Source organism: Coenobita brevimanus, chromosome 60 (assembly GCF_032717465.1).
Source record: "Coenobita brevimanus isolate Jiangsu-jjx chromosome 60, ASM3271746v2, whole genome shotgun sequence".
Classification (NCBI taxonomy): Eukaryota; Metazoa; Arthropoda; class Malacostraca; order Decapoda; family Coenobitidae; genus Coenobita; species Coenobita brevimanus.
Window position 1 is genome coordinate 36,629,293 of NC_137013.1, and position 27,675 is coordinate 36,656,967.

General features: G+C 41.5%; 1 protein-coding gene across 1 annotated transcript; it reads left to right on the forward strand.

Annotated features, from left to right (window-relative positions):
* The first annotated feature begins 2,559 nt into the window (after positions 1-2,559).
* On the forward strand, positions 2,560-26,632 carry RpS6 (ribosomal protein S6). Its single transcript, XM_080275021.1, has 5 exons — positions 2,560-2,646; positions 11,352-11,556; positions 16,705-16,850; positions 25,567-25,770; positions 26,413-26,632. Exons 1-5 carry the CDS (start codon positions 2,641-2,643, stop codon positions 26,608-26,610), a joined length of 759 nt encoding a protein of 252 aa, XP_080131147.1. The 5' UTR covers positions 2,560-2,640; the 3' UTR covers positions 26,611-26,632.
* Positions 26,633-27,675: the final 1,043 nt, after the last annotated feature.

The window sequence follows — 27,675 nt, forward strand, 5'->3', positions numbered from 1 at the left end:
ATGTGCAAAAGAAGGGGAAAGTAGAGTGCACACAAGGAAGGAGAGTAGCTGGAGCAATGAAGGCCTTGATAAAAACAAAAAACAAAAAACAAAAAAACTAGTGTTACAGCTGCGCGAGGCTTACATGAAGGGGTGTTAGTGCCAACTTTAACATACGGATGTGAGACTATGGTGTGGCATGAAAATGTAAAGTCAGGAATGAGGACAGTGGAGATTGGCCTGCTGAGAAATATATGTGGAGTACAGAGAGTGGATAGGATACGGAATAATGTGATTCGTGAAAGATGTGGAGTGAGGAAGTCTGTGGACACCAGAATCGAAGAGAGTGTACTGAGATGGTTTGGTCATGTGGAGAGAATGGATGACAATAGAGTGGTGAAAAAGGAATATCTGAGCGAATTTGAAGGAGGGAGGAGGCGAGGTAGGCCAAGAAAAAAGTGGAGGGATATGGTGGATGAGTGTATGAGGAAGAGAGGTATGAAAGTTGGTAAGGCTAAGGGCCTGACAAGAGATCGAACTGGCTGGATGAATTTTGGGAGGAGAAGCGCATGATCAGGGGTTTGCCACCCTTTTTTTTTTTTTTTTTTTTTAACGTGACAGCGTTCGGATTGATTCTATCAGATATATGTGAAGCTACAGAACGTGTTTTTTTTTTTTTTTTTTTTTTTTTGCCTATCTGATGAAGCCAGGATTCCGTGGGCTTGAATGATGAGTAAACGGAAGCGTGATCCATTGAATTGGTCAAACTTAGGTTGTCTGGACGTTGCTACTTCTCACCCTGCCCTAGGGTTGGAAAGGAGGTCGGGATGATGATGATAAATATTCTGTAATGTGTAAATAACTACGTCTGCATCTGTAACTATAATTATTATGTACTGTAACGAATAAGCTGGTATTTATCTTTAGACATAATAGTATAAAACAAATTTGTTTTCAGGGCTGGAGCAAACGCAGGATAAATATCAGTGATTCACTGTGACACACACACACACACACACACACACACACACACACACACACACACACACACTTGTTTGGGTCATTCTCTATTTTTCCTTTGGGTCCTTGCATCTCATTCCCCCGGAAATTACTCACACACCCTTAAGGGGGCGTTCCCTCCAGGCTGAGTCCCAGCAGCCTCATGCACAACTATAATAGAGAGGCACTCAGCGGAGCACATCTCTTCGACAAGGGCAACGTATTTTCTCAACCACTCTTCATAATGGGTTAGGGTTTCTTATCACTGATTGGGATTTCAAAAAAATTGTTTTCCGGAGGCAGAATCTTTAATACGATCTGGATTGGTCCCCCCAAAATGGGAGAAATGGAATTGCCCCGAGCTAGATCCTGTATTAGATAATATAGCCCCGCTAGGTTACAGGAGCGCGCTACAACTCCTGGCATTGCAGTCCCGGGAGAGGCTCGAACTCGCAATCCCCCGATTACGAGCCAGATGCTTTACCACTGAGCCACTGTGCCTCCGATCGGTTCACAAAGTTAATACAGGTAGCTTGTTCCCTGGGACATGGGCTATCTACTCACTAAATTTGGTCCAAATCTCTGTTTTAGTTTTTGAGTGATCCTGCTAGCAGACAAACAGGAGTGAAAACATACTCTTCTCGTCGGAGAGAACAATCGTTGTCATTCAACTATACTCGTACATGTAACCACTTTGGTCCTAAATTCTCAGACAAGAAAACGGGTCCAAGTGTAGTTCAGTGCATGGCATAATGAGAAATTCAATGGTTTTTCTGTTTTGTTCCACACGGTACTATAGGCCTACTATGTCCATTTTACCTGGGCATATTTCCATCCTCAGTGCTGAATTATAACAACAGATGAATGGCAGGATATTATGATAGTCAAGGACAATTGTTATGGAAAAATATAGTGCCAATGTACTGTCTTATTGTACCCGTAAACAACAGAGAATAGGCTACAAAAGGACGAAGATCTCAGGGATGAAAACCCATCAAACCAAAGTTCCTTCTTTCAGGTGGGAAGAAAACGTGCCGATGAGAGAGACGCAATACATTGCGAAAATCAGTACAGTAATCAGTCAAGTGAAAAAATATAGAAAAGGCAGTCTTGGATATCTGTGGTTTTTGAACTTGGCGCCTAAGCTGACTTCATCCCATTTCCGATAACATAAACGTTTATAATGTATAAATACCGATTTATGTTTTTCAAGCAATGTACTTGGAAATTGTAATTAATTTTTGCATATTTCTGACATTTATGTTGAATTAAAAGATTCATCCATTTAAGTTTGAATTCAAAAATATCTACATAAAACTTCTTTCTATATTTGGATAAAGTTCCTTATTTACTAAGCTGTCTAGGATAGAGTAAGTAGATTGTTTGATTAATATGAACGCTTCTCATATTTGGCTTGACATGTATTTATACAAATAGGTAGCATTTTTTAAAAATGAATAATTGATTTTAAACTATGAAGAACTTAATTGCTTAAAGCCAAATTTTGTGTACATCTTTATTTGGGATACAGTTAAATTATTTTTAGTCTTGCAGGTGATGAGAAATGTGAATTATTTACAAAAGTAGAATTGCAAAGTAATACTCTGGAGGCTAGACTGACCCTTTCCATCAGCGTGGCGATAGAGGAGGAGAGCACGCGAGATGAAGGTGAAGTTACTACGAATTTATTGTAATATTACTTCATTTTTAAATGTATTGACTGTTGTGTGTTGTGTGTAACGTTATGTGTTTGTGTAATGGTTAGTATAATAACAGTTGGTTGGGTGGTGTGTGAGATAACATCATAGTCGTGGAGCCCGGATAGTGTTATGGTGCGACAGCCTTCACCACAACACAGTATTTACGCGGTTATGCCACGAATTTTGAGCTATCTCATTCATTGTGGTGCCTTTTCCTTATGCCCATGATTTCCTGTTAACCACTTGAATCAGGTGGCCACCTTTGTTTATTCTTGCTTCTCCAGACATTGTGCACCCAAGAATTGGATGGAAGGGGTTTGTGCACCCAAGGCACGGCCACGTATGGAAGGGGTTGAACATGATTTTTTTTTTTTATGTGTCCGACTCTGGGCAAAGGCTTCAGGGCCTATATCTCGGGGGCAGTAGCCTATCCCAAGGCCCAGTAGTCCTACACCTTCACATGTCACCACTTCGGCGCTGACGCCCACCGTCCATATTGAATACATGCTAGGGCTGTCTCATACAGGACTGGTATGTTAGTATTAGTGGGGGTATTTTTACGACATGTCAGCGGGACATCTGGTAGATGAGGAAAGTATGCTTTTTATAAAATTCAAATCCTTAAACTGTTCCCAGCCCCAGTCAGGATTCGAACCTGGGTCCATCAAGACTGCAGGCCGCCTCGCTACTAATTCAGCCACCGCCTTCCCCTAAATGATGCACTAGGCCGAATTTGCCAAATAATTCATTCTGTAGTTCCCATAAGAGTGTGACTAGTTATGCCGGTAAAATTATAGGATCAACCCGAAACAATTAACCTATAAGATTCTGAACCCTTTTTGGTATTTTAAACTTCAAAGACACTTTTATTGCATTTTTTTTGCAATTTATTTTTGATTTACTCTTGAAGATACCAACGTAATATAACGTAACCTTCAAGAGTAAAATGAAAATAATTTACAATGAAAATGGCATGGGAGAATTTGTTTTAAAATTGTCTGAAGTACTGAGAAAATGAATCAAAATCTCATAATTGTGTTGTGGCTGAAACAATAATAGAACTGCTATGCTTAACCCCCCTCCCCCCTCAGCACAATAGCTGGGTAATTTTTTCAAAACCATAACACCAGACTGCTCAGGAATAATAAACAGGAATCAGTATGTTGCACAGTTCCAAGTCAGTATTCTTCAGTGGTGATTCTTCTGCAAATTAAAAATAAGTGATGTTATGGTGTCTAATGTCTACCAGTGATGGTGGTTTGCTTACATTTCGTTTATTAAAAGCAATGCATGTTTGTTTTGGGGGTGCATTATGGTTATAGGCAATATGCATTTGTTTTTGTTGGTGCATTATGGTTTTAAATTCAGCCAATTAGAGGGCCAGAAGTTAAGTGTTTCTCATGTTTACAGATTTGAAATCAGAGTCAAGGTGGACTCTGTCACTGACCAAGGATGAGATTTTAAATTGTTTGGCTGGAAAGACATGGATCTAGGTTAGGTTGTGGCATTTGGGAAAGTTAATACCTAAAATGGGTTGAAATTCATCCATTTATTTTAATAATCAAGGGGGGGAATACTAAATTGGGGCTAATGGTTACCGGTAAATATTTAGTTTCGGGCATCTCTGGATTCTAACATGCAAAGTATGTTTTTCCGTTTGTTTTTTATGTGGTTTAAGCAATTTTTACCATTTATCGCAAACCACTAGTTTTTGTTGTTTTCCCCCATCCCTACCCAGGGGTTTTGCTAGGGGAAAGTCACAAAAACTAGCAGTTTCCAGTTGAAATGATGGTAAAAATCTTTCAAAACTTGTAAGAAACCATCAGTAAAACAGTGCATGTCAAGCCTAAATCCCTAACCTAACCTAATCTAACCCAACTGAACCTAACTTGTCCCCATCAAGGAAAGTAGCCTTAAAATCAGACACTTGGTAATTGCTCATTTTTCTCTTTCGTTTTTGGAACAGGGGCACTATGGCCACAAAACCAGATAAAGGTGGCATCACACTGGGCCAGAAGTGTCTAACATGCGAGCAGCTTTTGCAAGGCGAAACGGCTAACAAAATTGAGTTGCTGTCGTGTGTGTTTTTGCGAGCCGAAACATAGCAGTGTCGTCTGCCTTGGCACTTTGTGGTCATTTGTCAACAAAGCACCACGGCGTACCCTCTCCCATTTCCTCAGTTTCTGCAGCTGCCTCATGTACTTCAGCAACTCCAGAGCCACAAGGCAGTCTACTACAGTTTTCCTTGCCACAGGATCTATATCGAATACTGGTCTCAGTCTGCTTTCCACTTGTTTAGAAACAAAACAGACAGCCTCCGCGGCTGGTCACCAGAGTGTCCAAGTACTGACTTCATGTCACAAGAAAAAAACAAAAATGAATAAAAACCACGAGAGTTAAAATGTATTTACTTAACAATGTAATTAAAGATTCTGTGATAATATTATCTCATCAGTTACAAAATTAATATAGGCACATTTGAGTTATAATTCCACCAACAAGCTGTGAACGAAAAATGTTATCCATATTGCCTCGCAAGCAAAATCTAACCCACTGTGGGTCAGGTTCGCTAGCAGCTCACAAAACTGGCTCGTGTTAGCCACTTCTGGCCCAGTGTGACACCACCTTAAGTTTATCATCTCTGATGCAGCATGGATTTTTACAGATTACCTGAGCTGCCAAAATACCTTGATGTCTTAAAAACTTAATACTGTAGCTTCAGATCTGTCTGCATAATCCCTTTGAAATTTTGCAATTACTGTACTGTATGAGAGAGGGGTGTGTGAGTTGGGAGCAGGGCAGTGAAATGGGGGGGGGGACAGGGCGACGTGGAGACGATTTGTTTGTGGCCACCCCAAATGGGATTGAGGCGTCTGGCAATAGATAGATAGATAGAAGCAATCACTCACAGCTGGAGCACAGATGCCATTCTGATATTGAAATTCAGAATCAGGTGTGAAGTGACCACCAGTTATGCCAGCCTATGATTGGTGGAGATGAAATCTGAAGCACCAATCAGCTGCCAGAAAAAAAAAAAAAAAATTGCAGTCAGCCATCGCACATGTCAGGGACAAGCGCATGCCCACTGTCGACTAGTAATGGACATAAATGCACAGGGCTCTCACGGCACGTGAAAGCTCTCCTGACACAACGTTCTGAAACATGGAAAAAATTTGTAAAATCATTTACGACATCATTATTCATTTCTGATTGAATGTTCAGCGATTCAGAATACCCCAGATAATGAGATGTAAAGATTGGGGAGGGTTAATATTTGAAATTCCCTAGATGTCTGGAACCAAAATGATTCATGTTTACTAAGTCAAAACACCACATTAAAAATTCCAGATCACCCCCCCCCCCCAAGAAATGTCACAAAGTTGAGTTTTGGTTTCCATTATTTCATAGGAATCTGGTGTTTTGGTTTTGTAAACATTTCCCCTAAAGCCTCCTGTACTGTGAAAGACATCTGAAAATAGCTAAATCATCTGACAAAGAACTTCCAGATAATTTTCTTGAAGTTTCAGATAAGCATGGGTTAGCAAAAGGCACATTATTCATTAGGTATATATTTGATTTAATACCTTTGTGCATTAGTATTTTAGTGAAGTTCAAGTGCTCATGGGCCCTTTGGGTCCCTTGCCCTTGCTCCCGCGGAGGGCACTCGCACTGCTGTAATATATTTTAGTTATAGCTGTGGGCCAAAAATACTATGGAGATCCTATGCCGGGCACTGGGAGCTGCATTTTTTTGGTCAAAATGTGATTGCCCATTAAATATAGTTAAAGTTTTAAATTTGTGATGCGACCAAGTTTTTTTTACATCAGCGAATTTTTTGCGATTTTTGTGCCAATTTTGGTGCGATATGAATGTGTAGTTTCAGCTGCCCAAAACACACACACACACACACACACACACACACACACACACACACACACACACACACACACACACACACACACACACACACACACACACACACACACACACACACACACACACACACACACACACACACACACACACACACACACACACACACACACACACACACACACACACACACACACACACACACACACACACACACACACACACACACACACACACACACACACACACACACACACACACACACACACACACACACACACACACACACACACACACACACACACACACACACACACACACACACACACACACACACACACACACACACACACACACACACACACACACACACACACACACACACACACACACACACACACACACACACACACACACACACACACACACACACACACACACACACACACACACACACACACACACACACACACACACACACACACACACACACACACACACACACACACACACACACACACACACACACACACACACACACACACACACACACACACACACACACACACACACACACACACACAGAGAGGAAACATGGAAGAACCCCTGAATTATAGACCAGTGTCCCTAACCACCATGGTTGCAAAATTGTGCAAGAGAATTCTGAAAGATAGATGGATAAAATATCTGGAAGAGATGAATATTTTTGCTGTAAGTCAGTTTGAATTTAGAATTGGAAGGTCATGTGTTTCCAACTTCGTTGAGTTTTTACTCAAGAGCGATTGACGTGCTACAGGAGAGAGATGGTTGGGTGGATTGTGTGTATTTAGATTTGGAGAAGGCCTTCGACAAGGTACCTCATAAGAGACTCATGTGGAAACTAGAGCATATGGGAGGACTGAAGGGGAACCTTCTGGAATGGATGAGAGACTTCTTGAGAGACAGACAAATAAGGACAGTAATAAAGGATATGATGTCTGGATGGAGGGAAGTAACAAGTGGAGTCCCACAGGTCTCGGTGTTGGCGCCAGTAATGTTCTTGATTTATGTAAATGATAAGGTAGATGGAGTGAACAGTTATGCAAGTCTATTTGCTGATGATGCAAAGCTCTTGAGGAAGGTAGATGTTGAGGGGGATTGTAAAATGCTGCAGGAGGATCTGGATAGGATACACGATTGGAGCCGGATGTGGAAAATGAAATTTAATGCAAAGCAATGTAAAATACTGGAAATGGACTACGTATCAAGTGAGGTTGGTGGAGGATTAGTGCCCCTCCCTGTAAAACAATTAACTCTAAACCCTTGGCCACCCCGTTTGGGATACATGGCGTCTGGCAATGAATGAATGAATGAATAAAAATACCAAGAGGCCGTCTGAATTATTTGATGGGTAATGAACCAATTACAAAAGTGAGAGAAGAGAAAGATTTGGGAGTGCTGGTCCAGACAGTTTGTCACCTGAAAAACACATTAACAAGGCAATTGGAGAGACGTATAAACTCCTGACTAATATAAGAGTAGCTTTTCATTATATGGATGAGGAGATGATGAAAAAATTGATAGTGGCCATGATTCGCCCCAGGTTAGAATATGCAGCAGTAGTGTGGTCCCCACACAGAAAGAAAGATATAAACAAGATTGAGAGAATACAAAGAACAGCAACCAAGATTGTCCCCAGTCTGGCAGATCTGTCGAGAGATTGGAAAAGCTGGATTTGCCTTCCTAGAAGACAGGAGAAATAGAGGAGACATGATTGCAGTGTTCAGGACCATGGTGGGAGTAGATAAAATTGACAAAGAAGATCTGTTTTTATGGAATAAGAGAGTAACAAGAGGACACGGAATGAAACTGAAGAAACCAAGCTGCTTGAAGGATATCAAGAAATATAGTTTTCCTTATAGATGTATAGGCCTGAGGAATAGCCTGGACAAAGAGATCGTCCAGTCTAAAAACTTAAACGAGTTTAAAGCTAAATTTGACTTATTGAGAAACAGAGACGGGACCCCACGAGCGTAGCTCATTTCCTGTATATCACAATTAGGTAAATACACACATGGCTAGTGCGATAGTATAACATATATAACAGATGTTGCAGGAGACCCCTTATTGACAAATGATAAAAATTTATTGACAGCTGCCGGTACCTGTCAGAATTGTATAACTCTTGTGACACCCAGATTCTGTGGAAATAATTCTTTATACTAGAGACTGTGTAACTCATGTATGACCCAAGTTCTGCAGAAATTATATTTGTCAGTAGAGAGCACCAAGTTAGGTTCGTTGACATCTGCAGTGATGTCCTACAGAGGGGTGTGGGTCGATTTGGACCCTAAACTCATTTGTCCTTTAATCATTCCAGTTGGTTAGATTAAGTTAGATTAGTAGGGATGAACAATTGACTTTGAAACCAAATCAACCTGAAAGTTTGACATGGTGGGTGGCTGCTTGCCACAGTTTGCATGTATAACTGGTGAGGTTGTATGTGATAGTTTACATCATCAGAATTACATGTTTGCACAACTTTTAAAGCTATCACAACATTGATTACGTTATGGTTTATTGAGGAAAATATGCATCTGTAAATTGTTTGCAAGGGAGCTTTCCTGCAGTTTCACCGAAATAACTTTGAGCTCTGAAATAAATTTGGGTTGACCATAATTTTTTAGTTATGTGCCTTGAGACAGCCCATTATTCCCCCCTCCCCCTTTGAAATTCACATTCCATGGTACTGAATTTTACTGTGGAATATGCCAGTAAATGAACATGACCAATAGTGAAATTTTGTTAAAATGTATGGGGGAGGGCATTTTTTGTATGTTACCATGCTGATACACTTGGCAGAGTACTGTAGTTTGGTATGTATTTGCCAGTTATGTTCTGTAGGCTGCTCGGTTTATAATATATTAGGGTAGGTTAATGTATTATTTCAATTAGTAGCCTAGAGAGATTAATTGGTTATAACAGATTCCAGTATCTTGCTGAACATGGTATCCCAAGTCATTTGAACCAAAACAGACCCATAAGGCTACTGTCTTAGGTAAGTAAAATGAGATAAATTGACATATTGACGTGTTAAAGGAAATCCCCAAATGTGATGACTGGCCGAAAGCACAAATTGATCAGTTCTTGAGTGGAAGGTTCTGATTGTAATTGTGTAACTGCAGGGTGCACATCTATAGGTTTTACAGTTTCTGTACCGTGCAATATATTTGTCATATAAAATAACTTATTTTCTTCAGTGTGCTTGTCCTGCAACTCCTTTTGTTCTCTTAGAACATTCGTATTTGTTACTGTGTTGTGCTGATGTGAGTTACATGTACAATAGTGTCGTAGGGTGCATGAAATTTTTTCCCGCCACACCAAGGCAGCTGTGAGGCTGGGTCATAGCCTCTCAACAGTGTTTCACCATGTGGCAGAGCAATTCCACTCTGTAACCATCCTGACTTGTCTGTCTTGTCCGGGTTCTGTTGAGTGGTACATTAAAGTTGGAATTTAAACCTAGGGCTTAAGGTTCTTTTACATATATATATATATATATATATATATATATATATATATATATATATATATGGGGTAATAGTAATAATGTAATAGTAATAGACTATTACAAGGTTTTCAGAGTAATAGTAATAGATTAAAAATCATGGCAGTTATGGAAGGCAAAGTTATAGATAATAGTATATTACTTTCCTGTTACAGACACTTATTTAGTCTTCATGTGTCAACAAAATAAATTATATGTGCTATGTCAACCTATTGAATGGAGAGTGGCCTATTAACAATCAAATGATCGAGACATACTTGTGCATTTCGTGGGACAGCCTCCCAACAATAATGAAAATGATAACCATTATCAATTTAAATAACTACTGTTATTGCAAGTAATATATTAATAGTAATAGTAATAGATGACCAAGTTTTAGTAATAGTAATATAATAACCACTAAAGTAATAGTAATATAATACAGAACAGTTGAAAGTAATAGTAATAGAAACCCAGTAATAGACCCCACTTGATGTAGTGCTGCCTACTTCTTCCTTAGCCTTTATCATTCTTTTTCTGTGTCTGTCCTCCTCTCTTCCTATTTCTCACCATCATCCACTCACTTGATGTAGTGCTGCCTACTACTTCCTTAGCCTTTATCATTCTTTTTCTGTGCTTACCCTCCTCTCTTCCTATTTCTCCCATCTTTCCTGTCACTTCTTATTACTTTTCTTTCCTTTACAGGTGGCTTTACATTGAGTGGCAAGCCAAATGGTTTCCTGTAAACCAAGAAACCATTTACAACGCTGGGTGGTAACCATATAACCAAACCATACGTGCTCCTTACATGTCAACAAATGGATTGGTGGAGGGTTAGTGCCCCTCCCCGTTAAACAAATAACTCAAGGTCAAATGGCCACCCTTTATGGGATTATGGTGTCTGGCACTAGATAGATAGATAGATGTGGGAGGGATTATTCCCAATGGAAACAATAGTAACTGTCAGAGCAATACTGAATACTGGTAGTCCCCATTTATAGCATCATTAATTTGTAGATAGCCATACTCCCCCCCCCCCCTAGAAATTGCCCATAATTTACTGTAAAGGTGTTCTGAAGTCAGGTCTTATTTGTATGATGTGATAAAAAGTAGCATTTTACCTGTAGCTACACATCCTAACATTGAGGACTGGCATAGCTATTGGTTATACTTGTGTGTACAGTAATAGTGTATCTTTAGTATACTTTATACACAGTAGTTTGTTTTCTTGTGTGACAGATAATGCCTTGCTGAATTGTGATTGCAAAACTTTTCAGTTAAATGTATCATACCCCGCCACGGGGTGTCAGAAGCTCTTCGAATTTGATGATGAGAAGAAAACTCGCATCTTCAATGAGAAACGCATGGGCCAGGAGGTTGATGGTGACTCCTTGGGTGATGAATGGAAGGGATATGTTCTTCGCATCACTGGTGGCAACGACAAACAGGGCTTCCCTATGAAGCAGGGCGTCCTTACCAACAGTACGTACTCAGATTTCTTAGATATGTTGACTGTACTGCAAACAGCAAGAAGTGGCAGAGAAACGCCTCCCCTAGGGTAGGGTGTGGAGAAGAATATCCATCAGTTGTCGTTGGTTGGTCAACGGAATCTAACAGTGAGAACATGTGGTAGTGGTTAAGTTTTTCCTTACTGCTTCTTTGGATACTGCAAATAGTGTATCTTGGAATTAGCCCAGTCATCATCTTGAATGAATATGCCTTCACAAAGACCAATAAGCTACGTACAGTTTACAAAAATGAGTTCAGATTGATGGAAATAAAAAGGCCTTAAAAAGTGCTCAACAGAAATTCTTAAATTAGCCACTTACCTTCTGCCACTCCCCCAGTAATCAGTATTGAGACATTTTATATATTGGCTATATCATTTATAAAATGATCTAGTATATTGCAGTAAATATCTTGTATGTGTAAACAGTAATCTGTTGATTAGAGGTAGTAGCAGGGGGCACTCATCATCTGCTTGATGTAGTGGTGCTGCACTCAGATGCCTGCCCTTTTTTTCACTTCCTTCCTTCCTCATCTGTCTGTCTTTCATTCTTTTCTCTTCCTTCTGCCTATCGTCTTTCTTTCCTTCATTCTTTCCTCTTTCTTCTGCTTATGGGTGACTACACCAAGTGACAAGCCAAATGGTTTCCTGTACACCAGGAAACCATTTACTATGCTGGGTGGTAGCCATATGATCAAATTATGGCACCTTGTGGTTTAGTTGGTAAATAAGGTGCTCCAATTGGATTGAGCCTGTATAGGTTTATATCCAAGGGATGGTTGGGGTTTATTGCTCACATAATGCCACTGAGGGATGAGTGAAGCTGGTCACTTATCTTAAATATCAGGACCAACTTGTTTAGCCCCGGGCTTTTACACTTCTCATGGGGTAAAGTAGGATTGGATGACTACCGTGTAACTGATGGACAAATAGAGCCATTGGTACATCTGAATACAGACGAATTCTGGATATGGAGCAATATCCTACCTACCAGTACCCAGCCTATATGTGCAGTACCCCTCCTAATTGTGGCAGTGTTCTTTGGTCTTTCAGCTATTTAGACATCAAAACACATGGGAATATCCAATATAATGCTTGACACTATGAAAACAATGCATAAACAATAAAAATCCACAGTACTTACCACCCAGTGAACGATGGACAGGCATCAGAACCTGCTTTCTTTTAGCTGATGTACAGTATTCCCATGTGGTCTAGTGGCTAACATCGCATAAATGTCAAACACCACCTGAGTCAACTTGGCCTGTGATTTCTTGGTATCAAACAAGGTTGAACAGGTCTGATCGTTCTCTGGCAGAATGCTTGAAGTGGTTCTTTCTTTGCCAACCTTGCTTAATATCTCGCACTTCTTCAGAGTCAGAACCTTCCACTTTTGTGTCTCGGTCGGTGATGGGGCCATCATCACACACAAGAAAGCCGTAGAGGAAATCAAGGCCTGAAGAAAGTAGGGAACCGCCACAAATGTAATAGTGGAAGCTGCCATGGTTACAACATAGTTTTTTTTATTATCCTTTTGGCCTGTCTGTACCTGGGGTAAAAAAACCACATACTGTATCTATACTGGAGTTTCAAAAGCAGGCAGGTTCTGTCTCATGGTTTGGCTCTTAAGGGCAACTGTTACTGATCACCTGAAAGCAGAATGCATGCAATGCATTCAAAGTACCTGAAATGGCATTACTTAAAGAAAAAATGCCAAAAAAGTTAAATGAGCAAAAAAAAAAAAAAAAAAAAATCTTCATTTGATGATATGGCACCAAATCATTGTTGGGCACATCTGCATACACAGTGTGGAGTATAGGTAGGCCTGTCACCAAAAAAAAAAAAAAAAAAAAAAAAAAAAAAAAAAAAAAAGGACAGCAGATAAAGACTGGCAGGGCTGCGTTACTTTTTACCCCAACTTGCCCTATCTTTTTTTCTACCCCAATTGATTATGCATGTTAAATCTACCCCAAGATACGATACCCCCTCCTAGCGATGGGTTTTTACTTAACCAATTGCATCGTAAAACTGGGGTTTGCTTGTAATTGCTTGGGTATGATTTATAAGTCTGCTTGACCAGATAGAGTAGTGTTAAACAACAAACAAGTGTTATACGATGTAGTGGCCTTTTGCACTGGCTTTCAAAGTTAGGCAATATATGAAAGGGGCCAAGGGAGAGGTCCATTATCCAAAATGAGCCATTGCCCAGACATACCTTTGGCACTACTACGTTACATAATTGAGGGATAACTGTAATAGAGCCAAGGCCTAACATTCGGATACAGAGCATGTCCGGATATAGAGCATCCGAGTAGTCAAGTGATTACTGTATATTGATGTTCAAGAATAAGAAAGGTTAGTTAAAAATATTTAAAGAGTAAGGCATACAGTACAGTAAATACCCAGAGCCAAAACTAAAGCATACAGTCAGACCAGCAGATGAAGTGGCGGTTAGCTAAAAATACTGTATATAAAGAGTAAAGCATGTAGTAAACACCTGAAGCCAGAATTAAAGCATACGTTCATACCAGCAGACGAAATGGCCTGGATGGTGAGGTGAGGTGACATTAATTTTGTTGAAAAAAATACCTGCAGATGAATTAATGGGCTAAATTACATGATATTGAATGGCATAATCTGTGACAAAGTACCAGTAAATAAAATATTTCCCTGTGTAGTTGAAAACAAGAAGAAACGAGATTACAGACGAAAATGCAAAAGGAACAAGCTACGGCCAAATGTCACACATACATACATAGAGAGAGAGCACTAGACAGATGGTCTTTCCAGCGTAAATAGTACATGGCATGTCCAGTAAACCACAGAAAAATTGCCACTAGACTTGCATTGGTTGTTGTATAGCTGATTTGCCAGTTTCCAATATACAGTATTAATTATATGGAATGAGTTGTGTTATCTGAGAGAACATCATGACCTACAATTAGAACTGCCAGTAGTTAGCTTGAGAATAAGTATATACTGTATAACATTTTTCTCTGTGTGTAGTATTATTTTATGGAATTTGTATTGTGAACAAACTATTTTTATCAGTGTTATTCTTTCTCATTAGTGGTAGGTGGGGGCGCTTACCATCCACTCACACGATGTATTGTTGCTCTCAGTTGACTGCCCTTTCCTCTCTTCCATTCTTCCTTCTTTCCATCCTCTTCTGTCTTTCTTCCTTCATTCTTTCCTCTTCCTTATGCCTACAGGTAACTCTTCACTCCCTTTTCTTTTTTTCTTTAATTTTTTCCTCCTCTTTCTGCCCATGGGTGACCCCACACTGACAAGCCAAATGGTTTCCTGAACACCAGGAAACCATTTACTACGCTGGATGGTAACCATATAATCAAATTATGGCACCTGGTGGTTTAGTGGGTAATTAAGGCACTCCAGTTGGATTGAGCCTGTGCAGGATTATATCCAAGGGGAGGTCGGGGTTTATTGCTTTCGTATTGCCACTCAGGGATGAGTGAGGCAGGCCACTCTTATCTTAAATGTCAAGACCAACTTGCCTAGCCCTGGGCTACAATGCTTCTTGTGGAGCAACACAGGATTAGAACTTGCCTAGCCCTGGGCTACAATGCTTCTCATGGGGCAACACAGGATTAGATGATGGTGATATGCCACCTCATGTGTTTGTAATGAGGTAGTCATTTGCCCTAAAGTTGGAATGTTGTGGTTAGAGTAAGCTTAGAGATAGTCCCCATTGATAAGAATATGAACAAATAATTTATATCATTTGTTGTGACAAATGTTTTATTATTTTGGACTTCATTATGCTGTGTGAAAGGCCTTGAAAGTAGTCACTACATTATTTTGGTTATGTAAGGATTGACAGAATTTTATGTGTAGCTAGTTGATTTTAGAGTGTTAAATATATACCATCTGGAATTAATATATACCATCTGGAGCATATGGAAATGAGTTATTTAAGAGGAGCCTGTGGAGTCACATGGAGAGACAGGCTGACGAATGAGGATATAAAGGAGCGTTGTGGTGTTGATGTGGATGTGATAGGAAGTGTTATGAGGAACACACTGAGGTGGTTTGGCCATGTGGAGAGGATGGAGGGTGAAAGACTGACGAAGAGAGTGTATGTGAGTGAGGTGGTGGGGGGAAAGAGGGAGGGGGAGGCCGAGGATGAGATGGAGGGATGGGGTGGAGAGGTATATGAGAGAGGGGGGTGTGAGTTGGGAGCAGGGGAGTGAAATGGCGGGGGACAGGGCGACTTGGAGGCGATTTGTTTGTGGCCACCCCAAACGGGATTGAGGCGTCTGGCTATAGATAGATAGGCAGATAGTATATGGAAGTGGTATATTGTAATTGTTTACTTTGTTTTGTTATAATGCAATAATATCAGTTACCAGTTATAAGTATCTAACAATTTTAAAAAGCTAAAAAATATCTTCAGAATTATTTTAGGTGAAAACTCATTTGCTGTCCTAAAAGTAACTGAATATGTCACAGTGAAGACAGATTATAAATATTTTACCTGGTAGATTTTTTTAGATGCTGCCATTTTCTTCTTACCTCTATAAAATTTTGACTCTATTATAGTGGGATTTTTTGCTCTTTTACTTCTTCATTCATCAACCTGTCTTTCCATGTCACTCCACTTGCTCCTCTCAGGTAACTCATTTCCATTGCTCTCACTCTTGATTTGTTCCCCTCTAGCAAGGTCAATGCCTCACTTCCATACGGCAGGGTAGGGATCTCAGTGGGATGTGGATGTGGTTGAGAAAATTAGGAGAAATACACTGAGGTGGTTTGGACATGTGGAGAGAATGGGGAATGAAAGACCGACTAAGAGGGTGTATGTAGGTGAAGTGGAGGGAGGGAGAGGGAGGGGGAGACCGAAGATGAGGTGGAGGGATGGAGTTGAGAGGTTTATGGGGGAGGAGAGAGTGAGTTGTGGGGAAGGTAGTCAAATGGTGGGTGACAGAGTGACTTGGAGGCATTTTGTCTGCAGCCACCCTTTGCAGGATTAGGGCGTCGGGCTGTAGATAGATAGATAAATTTTTTGCTCATTTGCATTAACCCCCCGCTATCCAACATTGTAATTTAACATATCTGTAAAACCATGTTGCTAATGTGAGTTGTCAATGTGATCAATCCAACAGACCGTGTTCGGCTGCTGCTTTCAAAGGGACACTCTTGCTACCGCCCTCGTAGGACCGGAGAGCGCAAAAGGAAATCAGTGCGTGGTTGCATTGTAGATGCCAACCTCTCAGTTCTGTCACTTGTCATTGTTCGAAAGGGTGAGGGGGTAAGTAAGCCTGTAACATAAACACTTTTGTATTTTATTTTAATTAATTTTATTTATTTATTTTACTCTTCTCCTGACACTGTACTGAGAGATGTGCTTAGCATTTCTTACTGTAGGAACCATTCTTAAGATTTTGGTTGACAGGAAACAGATTTTTTGAGTGACACTGAGTGACAAGCGTAATGGTTTCTTGTAACAGAGGAAACCATTACGGCGCTGAATGGTAACCAAATAAGGAGGAGGAAAACTCAGAGCATAAACAGTGTTTTTTTTTTTACCTGGTTGTCTCCCAGATTCCCCCAATCTAAAGGAAACATGGCAGATGATTCAGAGATCCTCAGAGGGACCAATACCTGCCCAAGGCCCCAACCTAGTGGGGAGGTTTGCGTGGCCGTGTTGAATGTGAGGGGCATGAATGAGGAGAGCAAGAGGGTGGAAGTAGTGAATGTGTTCCAGAGTGCAAGATATATGATGATGGCATTGTGTGAAACAAAGATGAGAGGGTATGAAGTGGAGTGGGAGTGTGTGAAATGTGTAAGGTCAGGCATGAATGGGCAAGGAAGATGCAAGAAAGGATTTGCTTCGTTGGTGAATGAAATGTGGCAGAGTTGAATGAGAGATTACAAATGTGCCAGCTCGAGATGTATGTATGTCAAGTTCAAATTTGAGAAGTGGCAGTGATTGTAGCATATGCACCACTTGATGACAAGCGAGACAGAGAAACGCAGGTTTTGGGATGAGCCGGATGAAGTAGTAGGAGAAATGCCCAGGATTTATAAAGTGTTTGTAATGGGTGATATGAGTGGGAGAGTACGCACTGGTCTTGTGAATGATACATTTATTAGTAATGGAGTACCAGGTGAGAATGCTAGAGGCAAGCAACTAAAGGACATTTGTCTGGAAAGGAGGTTGTGCATTTGTAATTCTTACTTCAGACATAAAGATGCACATATATACACATGGTACAGAGGGAATGGAGATTGTGTTGAAAGGAGCCTGATTGATTACGTGCTTGTAGAGAAGACGATGCCAAGCATTGTTGGTACAAGGGCAATGAGAGGATGACGTGGAGGTTTGCCAGAATACATGCTTGTGGTATGCAAGATCAAGCTGAGAGGAGTGAGGTGGACCAAGAGAGAGAGGTGCAGTCAGGGAGAGAGATTGGCAATCGAGAATCTGAGGATTAAAGAAATGGCAGAGGAATACAAGGCCACAGTAAGGGAGGGGTTGGAATCAGTGAAGTGAATCTGGACAACTTGTAAAATGCATGTAGGGATTGCGTAGTTAGGAATGCCAAAGTGGTGTGTGGTGTTGCAAGAGTAACAACGAAGAAGAAAGGTATGCCATGGTGTGATGAAGAGGTTAAGAGAGCAGTGGAGGAAAAGAGAAAGTGGCTAGAATGGATACTGAACAGGGGTTCATTTGAAATAAGAATTGAATATATTGAGAGCAAGAAGCAAGTAAAGAGACTAGTGAACAGGAAAAAGTAGGAGGTAAATGATGATCTAGGAAGAAGTGCATCTGACTCTGAAAGTAGGATGTTATTCTGGAAAGAGGTGTGGAAACGTAGAAGTGACAATGGAAAGAAGTATGAAAGTATGAAGGATGTAAATGGTAGATTATTAACCCATGGGGATGGAGTAAGGACCAGATGGAAAGAATATTTTGAATGTCTAATGAATGGGAATGGAGAGAACAGAGTGGCTGGTAACGTCCATCCATCCATCATCCAATCTTACGTTGCCTCATGAGGAGCGTAGAAGCCAGGGGCTAGGCAGTTGGTCCTGACATTTAAGATGAGAGTGACCAGCCTCACTCATCCCTGAGTGGCATTACATGAGCAATAAACCCCAATCACCCCTTGTATATAAACCTTCACTGGTTCAATCCAACTGGAGCACTATAATTACCTACTAAACCACCAGGTGCCAAAATTTGGTTATATGGTTACCACCCAGCGTAGTAAATGGTTTCCTGGTGTACAGGAAACCATTTGGCTTGTCACTTAGTGTAGAGTCACCCACAGGCAGAAGGGAGAGGAAAGAATGAAGGAATGAAAGACAGACATAATTGCTTTTGGGGATGTGCAGAGAAGGAATGTAGTGCCAAGAAACGTGACATTCACAGAAGTGAAGCATGCTGTGAAACAGCTGAAAAATGGGAAAGCAGCTGAGATTGATGAAGTGAATGTAAAGATGATTAAGTGTAGTGGAGAGAGCAGAATGAAGTGCTTGTTGGAGATGGTATGAAGGGATCGATGAGTGAAACTGCTAATAGAGTGGAAAATGACTGTGATTGTTCCTCTGTACAAGAATAAGGGTGAGTGAAGTGAGTGTAAGAATTTTTGTGGCAAAAGTCTATTGAGTGTTGTAGGGAAGGTATAAGGAAGAATTGTTATAGAGAAAGCAAGAGAAATACCAGAAGGCCTAGTGAGTGAGGAACAGAGTAGCTGTAGGAGTGGCAGAGTATGTGTGTATCAAGTATTTGCAGTGAGACAGGTAAGTGGAGAAAGCTTGTGAGAAGGGCTGTAAGGTGTTTACGGCATTAATGGATCTGGAAGAAGCATATAACAAAGTAAATAGAGAATGTTTGTGGAAGGTTTTGCAGGTGTGCAGTGTATATGGTAAGCTGCTATATGCTGTTACAAGCATTTATGATGGTAATGAAACATGTGTAAAGGTAAATGGGCATTTAAGTGAATGGTTCACAATGAGGGCATGCGACAAGGTTGTGTAATGTCCCCATGGTTGTTCAGTATAGCCTATATATATATATGGATAGGGTGATGAGTGAAGTAAAAACATGAGTAATGGAGAGAGGGATGGCATTGGTAATGAATCATGATGGTTGGAATATCTCAGATTTGATGTATATTGATACAGTACTGCTTGCAAATACTGGACAAGAGATTGGTAGACCAGAGCAGAGTTTTGTATCTATCTATGAGCATCATGTCTTAAGAGTAAATATAAAAAAGAGTAAAATGATGGTTAGTGGGAGTGAATGTGACTCCCAGTGTGATGTAGTGAATAGAGAGAGACTGGAATTCGTGAGAGAAGTCAAATACCTTGGTACAGTGATAGAAACGAGAGGAAAATGTGCAAAAGAAGTGGAAAGTAAAGTGACACAAGTAAAGAGTTTAGCTGGTGCTATGAAGTCTTTTGATAAGAAACAGAGGCTTGAGTGTTGCAGCTGCACGAGGCCAATGTGAAGGAGTGTTAGTGCCAGCTTTAATATCTGGGTGTGAGACTATGGTGTGGCATGAAAATGGAAAGTCAAGGGTAAGAGCAGTGGAGATGAGACTGTGGAGGAGAGTGGATAGGATATGTAATACTGTATTGTGATCTGTGAAAGTTGTAGAGTGAGGAAGTCTGTGGACACCAGAATTGAAGAGAGAGTACTGAGATAGTCTGGTCATGTGGAGAGTGGATGACAATAGAATGGTGAAAAAGGTATATCTGAGCAAATTTGAAGGAGGGAGGAGGCGAGGTAGGCCAAAAAAGAAGGTGGATAGATATGGCGAATGATTGTGTGAGGATGAGAGGTATGGTAGTTGGTGAGGCTAAGGGACTGATGAATTCAAGCTGGCTGGATGAAGTTTGTGAGGAGAAGCATATGACTACGGATTTGGCACCCCTTTTTAACGTGACATCATTCGGATTGACTCTGTCGGATATGTATGTGTGAAGCTATAGTACATGGTGGAAACCTTTGGCCAATCAGATGGAGCCAGGACTCCATGGGCTTGAATGATGAGTGAATGGAAGTGTGGCCCTTTGAATTGGGCAACTTTCAGCTGTCTAGACACTGCTACTCCTCACCCCGTCCTAAGGTGGGAAAGGCAGTCCGGATGATGATGATGACTTTATCATCATCCATTGTAATGCCATACCATATGCCACCATCCTTCCATCTATAGGTTACTGGTAAACTCCATCCTCTCCCAGTCAGTTTTCATTCAGCAAATGGTGATTGTGTTCATACTGTGCTCTCTTGAATCAAATCTTTGTTTGCAGCACTTAACATTAACTGCATCATCTCTGACTGCTCACTGACCACAATATGATTTTTCCCATACCATTCTGTTTGCCATCTTTAGTATCTTGGGTCTCACTTTGGGGCCATTTAATTTATTAATTTTTGTGTGTGCCCAGTATACCCCAGTCCTAGCTTTGCTCTTGGTCACCTGGTATGACTGTCTTTCTTCAGTTCATTAAATCTTTTCATTTTGGTGCTTCCACTTAACCATTCCATCAGATCACCTTTTGTCTAGGGAGTAAGTTTCAGCACCAGCCGATCAGGGTGGTTCTCCCAAGGGGAATGGGAATGCTGGTGATAGGGAGAGCTGGTGCTCCCATTTCACTAGCTACTAGACCATTCCCCATTGCTGACCTTTTTAGTGTGGCATGAACATGGAGAATAAACAAGCATACTCTTCCAAACACTTTACTCAATCTCATGCACTACTCTACATGCGCTTTACATATCACAGGATGCCAGCAAGAGCACGCAGCCAGAAAACTTTGCCCCCACTGCCTAGTGGCGGACCTGTTGTGGGGAGGCATGAGGAGGGCTCCACCTGCATAGATTTTGGTGCCGGGATGGGATGGGGTTCAACCTGTGCTAAAGGGTACAGGGCATTTCGGTTCCCAGGCCACTGCTTCCACCCAGTAGAGACGGGCTCGAACCTGGCAGTAGCTCCCCAGGAGGCTGCCCTATCAATAGGTGTATAATGGATAGGCAGTTACAGTGCCAAGGCATGCTCGGAGGATGTCCCTATAGCTGCCCTGGCAGGGTCCCCTGAGGTCACTGCCACAGCCATTGGTCACAGCTGGTGAGCCGTGAGTCCCAGATCCCATGCTTAGGCTTGGGACTGTGCAGATAGGCGAGGCCTGTGGTATGTCTCTCGCCACTATTTATTCTTACCAAATTATGACTAAAAAGGAAGATCTGCTTAGCAAGCCTTTGGAAACTAAATCATTCGATGAGATCAGAGTGGCGCCATGTAATGTGAGAAGTTCAAGGGGTAGAGCGGTGAAAGTAGTTTTAGTAGCATTTAGTAGGAGGTGGGTGGATGTGGGATGTGCAGGAAGCCAGATATAGAGGAGGATCAACCAGAATGATTGCCAGGAGGGATGCACGTTACAAGTTGTTTTGGCAGTGAAGGGCAGATGCATATGGTGGTGTGTGTGTGTTGGTTGGGGAGAAGTGAGTGGAATATGTCATGAATGTAATGAGAGTCAGTGATAGGGTAATAGTAGTGAAAATTTTGTTCGGTAGGGTTATGTTCACATTTATATTGACATAGGCTTGAATGAAATAGAGAAGGATAGATTCTGGGATTACCTAATATATGTAGTAAGTGGTATGGTGGATGATGAGATAGTATTTTGAAGGAGGGGAATTAAATGGTCATGTAGGTAAAGCAGCTCTGGGGTACAGAGTACATGAGGGATGTGCATGTGGTACAAGAAATGAGGAAGGAGAAAGGATACTCGAGTTTGGGGAGGGAACAAACATGATTGTGTGCAACGCACATTTTAGGAAAAGAGAAAGTAGGTTGATTATATATGAGTCTGGGGGAATTTCACCCAGATAGACTATTTCGTGGTCAAGAGGGCTGATAGGAGGTTATTGAGGGATGTTAAAGTTATGGGGAGCGAGGAGTGTTTGCTGCAAAACAAGTTATTGATATGTGATATGCTTAAGGAGCGGGTGATGAAAAAGAGGACCTATGCACTTAGGAAAATATGGAAGTTGAAAAACCAAGCAGCAAGGGATTCCCTATATAGCGAGATGAATAGGTTGGTGACTGGACAGGGAGACGTTGATAGAGGTGTTAATGAACAGTACAGAACCCTCAAGAACAACCTCTTGAGAGTTACTGATTCAGTGTGTGGATGGACAAGCCCCCCCCCCCCCCCCAAGACATAAGTAACTTGCTGATGGGATGAGGGTGTACAGTAGAAGCTGCAGTTAAGGAGAAAAGAAGACTTTTCCACGAGTGGAGAAAGGGTGGTAGCAGAGAGGAGTAGTTGGCTGCCAGGCATAGGGCTAGAAGAGAGGTTTACAGGGAAAAGTCTGAATCTCAGAGACTTTTACTTGATAACCTAAATAGCGAGGAGAGGAGGAATATGATATTTAAGGTGGCAAATCAGATGAAGAGGGAGAATAGGGATATCATAGGTGAGCTGTGTGTGACAAATGATGAAGGAAAGGTAGTGGTGAACAGTGGGGATATTAAAGATGCCTGGAGAGCACTACAGCCAGTTGAATGAGGAGTTTGGGACAGGGAAGGTTTGGAGCCAGTAGATCCAGTGTCTGGCCCTTGGACCTTGATTGACACTGCTGCTGTGAGCTGAGCAATAGGCAGGATGCAGGTGGGGAAGGCAGTAGGTGTGTCTGGGTTGTCTGCTGAAATGTTTTGCTTCAGGAGATATAGGAGTGGGGTTAGTCACTAATTTGATAAATATGGTTATCTATGAGTGTTTTTTCCCAGATGATTGGTTGAAGAGTGTACAGTAATTGTAAAGGTGTACATGGGGAAGGGTGGTGCCCTGGAAAGAGGAAGTTATAAAGGCATAAAGCATTTGGACCAGATAATGAAGGTAATGGAGTGAGTTCTGGAAGGTATGATTAGAGAAAGTGAATATTGAGATGCAGAGTTGGTTTATGCCAGGCAAAGGGACCACTGATGCCATATTCATTGTGCAACAGCTTCAAGAATAGTATACAGATAGAGGAAAGAAAAGAAAAGGAAACTGTACTTTGTTTTTGTTGATATGGAGAAGGCCTTTGGCAGTCCCTAGAGAGGTGGTAAAGTGGGCAATGGGAAAGCTTGGGATCAAGGAGTGGCTGGCAAGGGTGGTTATGGCCATGTATGTGGGTGCTTGCACCCAGGTAAGAGTGAATGGAGATTTAAGTGAGGAGTTTTTGGTGAATGGTGGTGTGCATCATGGGTCAGTCTTGAGCCCCATGTTGTTTACTTTGGTACTTGAAGTCCTCTCATGTGACTTCAGAAATGGACTCCTGTGGGAGATGTTGTATGCTACTGATTTGGTGTTAATTGCAGAGAATGAAAGGGAGGTGGAGGAAAGATTTAGGAAATGCAGATAAAGCAAAAGTGATGGGGCTGGTGGCTGTACTGTCAAAGACGAGGGGGAGTGGCCATGTGCGATATGCCACAAGGGCGTGGGAAGTAATTCTATCTTGTACAGTGTTTGTGATAAGTGGGTGCATAAGAGATGTAATGGTATTAGAGGTAGACTGCAAGATAACGGTGAATTTCACGTGTGTGGGGTGTCGGGGAGAACATGTGGAGATTGCCAGACGTGAAAGGATTGAACTTGCTGGTGGGTCTGTTGAGTGTGGATTTTTTTTTTTTTTTTTTTTTTTTTTTTTTTTTTTTTTTGAGAGAGAGAGAGAGAGAGAGAGAGAGAGAGACATGTTATGTGCAGGAGGTGGGGTTGGAGCTACCTGTAGGTCTGTGGCTAGAGTGAGGAGTGGTTGGAAGAAGTTCAGGGAGCTGTTGCCTCACCTGACATTGAGAGAGCTCCTCAGTGCTAAGGGATCTTTGTATGCAGCATGTGTTAGGAGTGTAATGCTGTATGGTAGTGTGATGTGGGCAGTAAAAGGAGAGGAGATTTGCTGGCTCAAACGTACAGAAATGACAATGATTAGGTGGATGTGCAGTGCGTCCCTGAGCATGAGGCCTGGGGGAGCTAGGTTTACGATGGAAAAGTTGATAGGTAGAATGGGGCTGGAGTGTATTGGTGTTGTGAAGAGGAGAGGCAGATTGAAATGGTTTGGGCATGTGGAGAGGATGGGGGATGATAATTGGGTGCAAGGAGTGAGAAGTGTTATATGCTGGGGGGCAGGGTAGTGAGAGATAGACTGAAAAAGACGGGACGAGGTCATTGAGTGTGACCTCAGGGATAAGGGACTAAATAGGGAAGCTGCCAGAGATTGAGCTGCACGGAGAGCTGCCATTAGGTGACCAAGGCCGATGCATGCAAGGGTATTGGAGCCTTCGAAAACCAAAAAGGTTCTTGTTGTCAAGCCACAGGCTGCAGCAGTGTGCTTTAGACTTATTATCATATTTAGCACTGAGTTTTGAGCTGTCAGTTTCAGAAGCATGTGCAAGTGTTTGGCTGGTTAACACATTTCTAATCTTCAGTTTTGGCCCTGTAAAGTGTAATCTGTTTAAGTTATTACAGAGCATTATTGTTCAGAGCTTTTATGTTTTGTAATGTACAGTAGTCCAGCAGTGGTGGGGGCATCCACCAACCACCTATAGTACTGCCTTTGGTTGACTACACTGAGTGACAAGTGAAAGTTTCCTGTATACCCAGAATCCATTTACTACATTGGGTGACAAGCAAAAGTTTCCCATAGACCCAGAAATCATTTACTACATTGGGTGACAAGTAAAAGTTTCCTGTAGACCCAGGAACCATTTACTACATTGGGTGGTGGGTGAGTGAGATTGGCAACCCATACTTTAAATGTTGGGACTGAGTAGCCTGGCTTCAGGCTCTTATGTTCGTGATGGAGCAAAAAAGGATTAGATGTTGGATGAAAGGACAGATGTTTCACATAAGGGAAGAATTTTCAGTACTGATATTGTTGTATGCATACTTACGTTGAGTGATGCATAAGCACCATAAAATACGGTAGTATTTGTTGGCAGTGTTTTGTTTCATAAAATGCTTTACAGGAGATCCCGGGGCTGACTGATGGTTCTGTGCCCCGTCGCCTGGGTCCCAAGAGGGCCTCCAAGATCAGGAAGCTGTTCAATTTGAGCAAGCAGGATGATGTGCGCCAGTATGTTATCAAGCGACCCCTTCCTGCAAAGGATGGCAAGAAACCCAAGACTAAGGCTCCCAAGATTCAGAGGCTCATTACTCCTGTTGTCCTCCAGGTACATATACTGCTTTGGATTATTGTTTGCAGGAATGACAAATGAAGAGGGAGGAGAGTGAAAATATGATATCTATGAGGAGTCTTAATTTAATTTGGACAAAACATATGATGAAGCTACGGAGTATTGTGGTGTTGATGTGGATGTTCGGAAGAGTGATAAAGAAGTTTCCTGGGATGAGTTAGTCAGATGAAGCAGATAGCTAGTGTTAGCTGCCATAAAGCTTTTGTAAGTGATGTGGAAGGAAAGAGGGGTAGACAGAGTTTGAGGTGGTTGTTGCTGCTTAACCTGTCTGTCCAGCTGGGCAGACCCATATACCGGGGGTGGGGTGGAAGGACAGAATGGAAAGGTAGAGTTCTGAGGGTTGGAATGGGGTATATGATGGGCTGCTGGTGGTGGGCAGGGTGTTCTGGAGACACTTTGTTAATGGCAGTCCTCATTAAGACATCAGGCATTAGATTTATAAGTTGTAACTGTGACAGCCAAAGTTTCTAATGGAACTGTAATTATATCATGAGTAATTTACAGTAGTTGCTTGTATAATTTTTGTATTCCACTAATATTTTAAAATTAGATGATTTGCAGGATAGATTTCTAGGCTTTGCTGGTTTTAACTACATCACAATATTTGTTTTCCTCCAGCGCAAAAGACATAAGAAGGCCCTGAAACGCCAGCGTGCTACCAAGAACAAGGAGGAGAAAGCTGAGTACGCTAAGCTGTTGGCAGTTCGGCAGAAGGAGGCCAAGGAGAAGAGGCAGGAGGAGATCCGTCGTAGACGTTCCTCCATGCGCGACTCCAAGTCCTCTGAGAAGTCTGCTGAGAAATCCACTTCAAAATAGTTGAATAAATGTGATAAGTTGATGTTTATGTCACTTGTTCAACATCCCTCACACACTGATTTATTTGATGGGTTGCCCAAAATAAGTGCTCTGCATTTTTCATTGTTAAATTTCATTTGCCAATCCTCTTGTCATTTGCACAGCACATGTATGTCAAGATGCATTTGAAAGTTGTCACTCATTTGAACCTTTCTAATTCACCTCGTGTGAGGAACCTTATCCATGGCTTTACTGAAGTCACGGTTATGGAATGTACACTATTGCCATCTACTGCCTCTTACACCTCAGAGAAAAGTGTTGAACTACGGGTTTATAGTCCTTCCAGTATATGCAGAGCGTTTGGTCACTGGCCTTTCCGGAGATTCCCTCGCCCGCGTTACTACCAATTCAGGCCCAACATTCACCACTTTGTCTTATAACTATGTCAGCTATTTAATACTACTAAATTATTTTGTTTATATTTACTTCTCTAATAAGGCTATATAGTGTTATGAATGTATCTTTTTTTTTTATATCAATGATTTTGTATAAATACAACAATACTTGGCAGTGTTGCTGTCCGACGTTGCTTTCCTCCGAGCATGGGGACAGGTGACTGCCAGGGGTGACCGTGCTAATCCGAAGGTCAGAGAGGGGGAGAGACAGACAGAGAGGCTTCTCCAATTCGAATAATCAGACTGTATAGCCTTATTATATAAATAAATCTAACCAAAATTTGAAATGTTCCTTTTATTATGCAGAGAGAGAGAGGCTTCTCAGATTCGAGTAATTCATCATATTGTATAGGCTTATCAACACAGAATGTATAACTTTCCTTTTATTATGCAGAGAAAGAGAGAGAGAATCCGATAAATGACCCAGTAATCCGACAACTGACCTTGTACGAGGTTTGGCAGTCACAGGTGGGGGAATCCTCGGAAAAGCCAACGCCCAAACGCTCAGCATATACTGGAAGGACTGTAGGTAATCCTCACTTTCAGATGTCTTCACAATATCTGGTGCCTTCTGTCATCAGTGATACCACTTGACTGGATGGCCATGACAGACACCTCCAGGATACTTTTG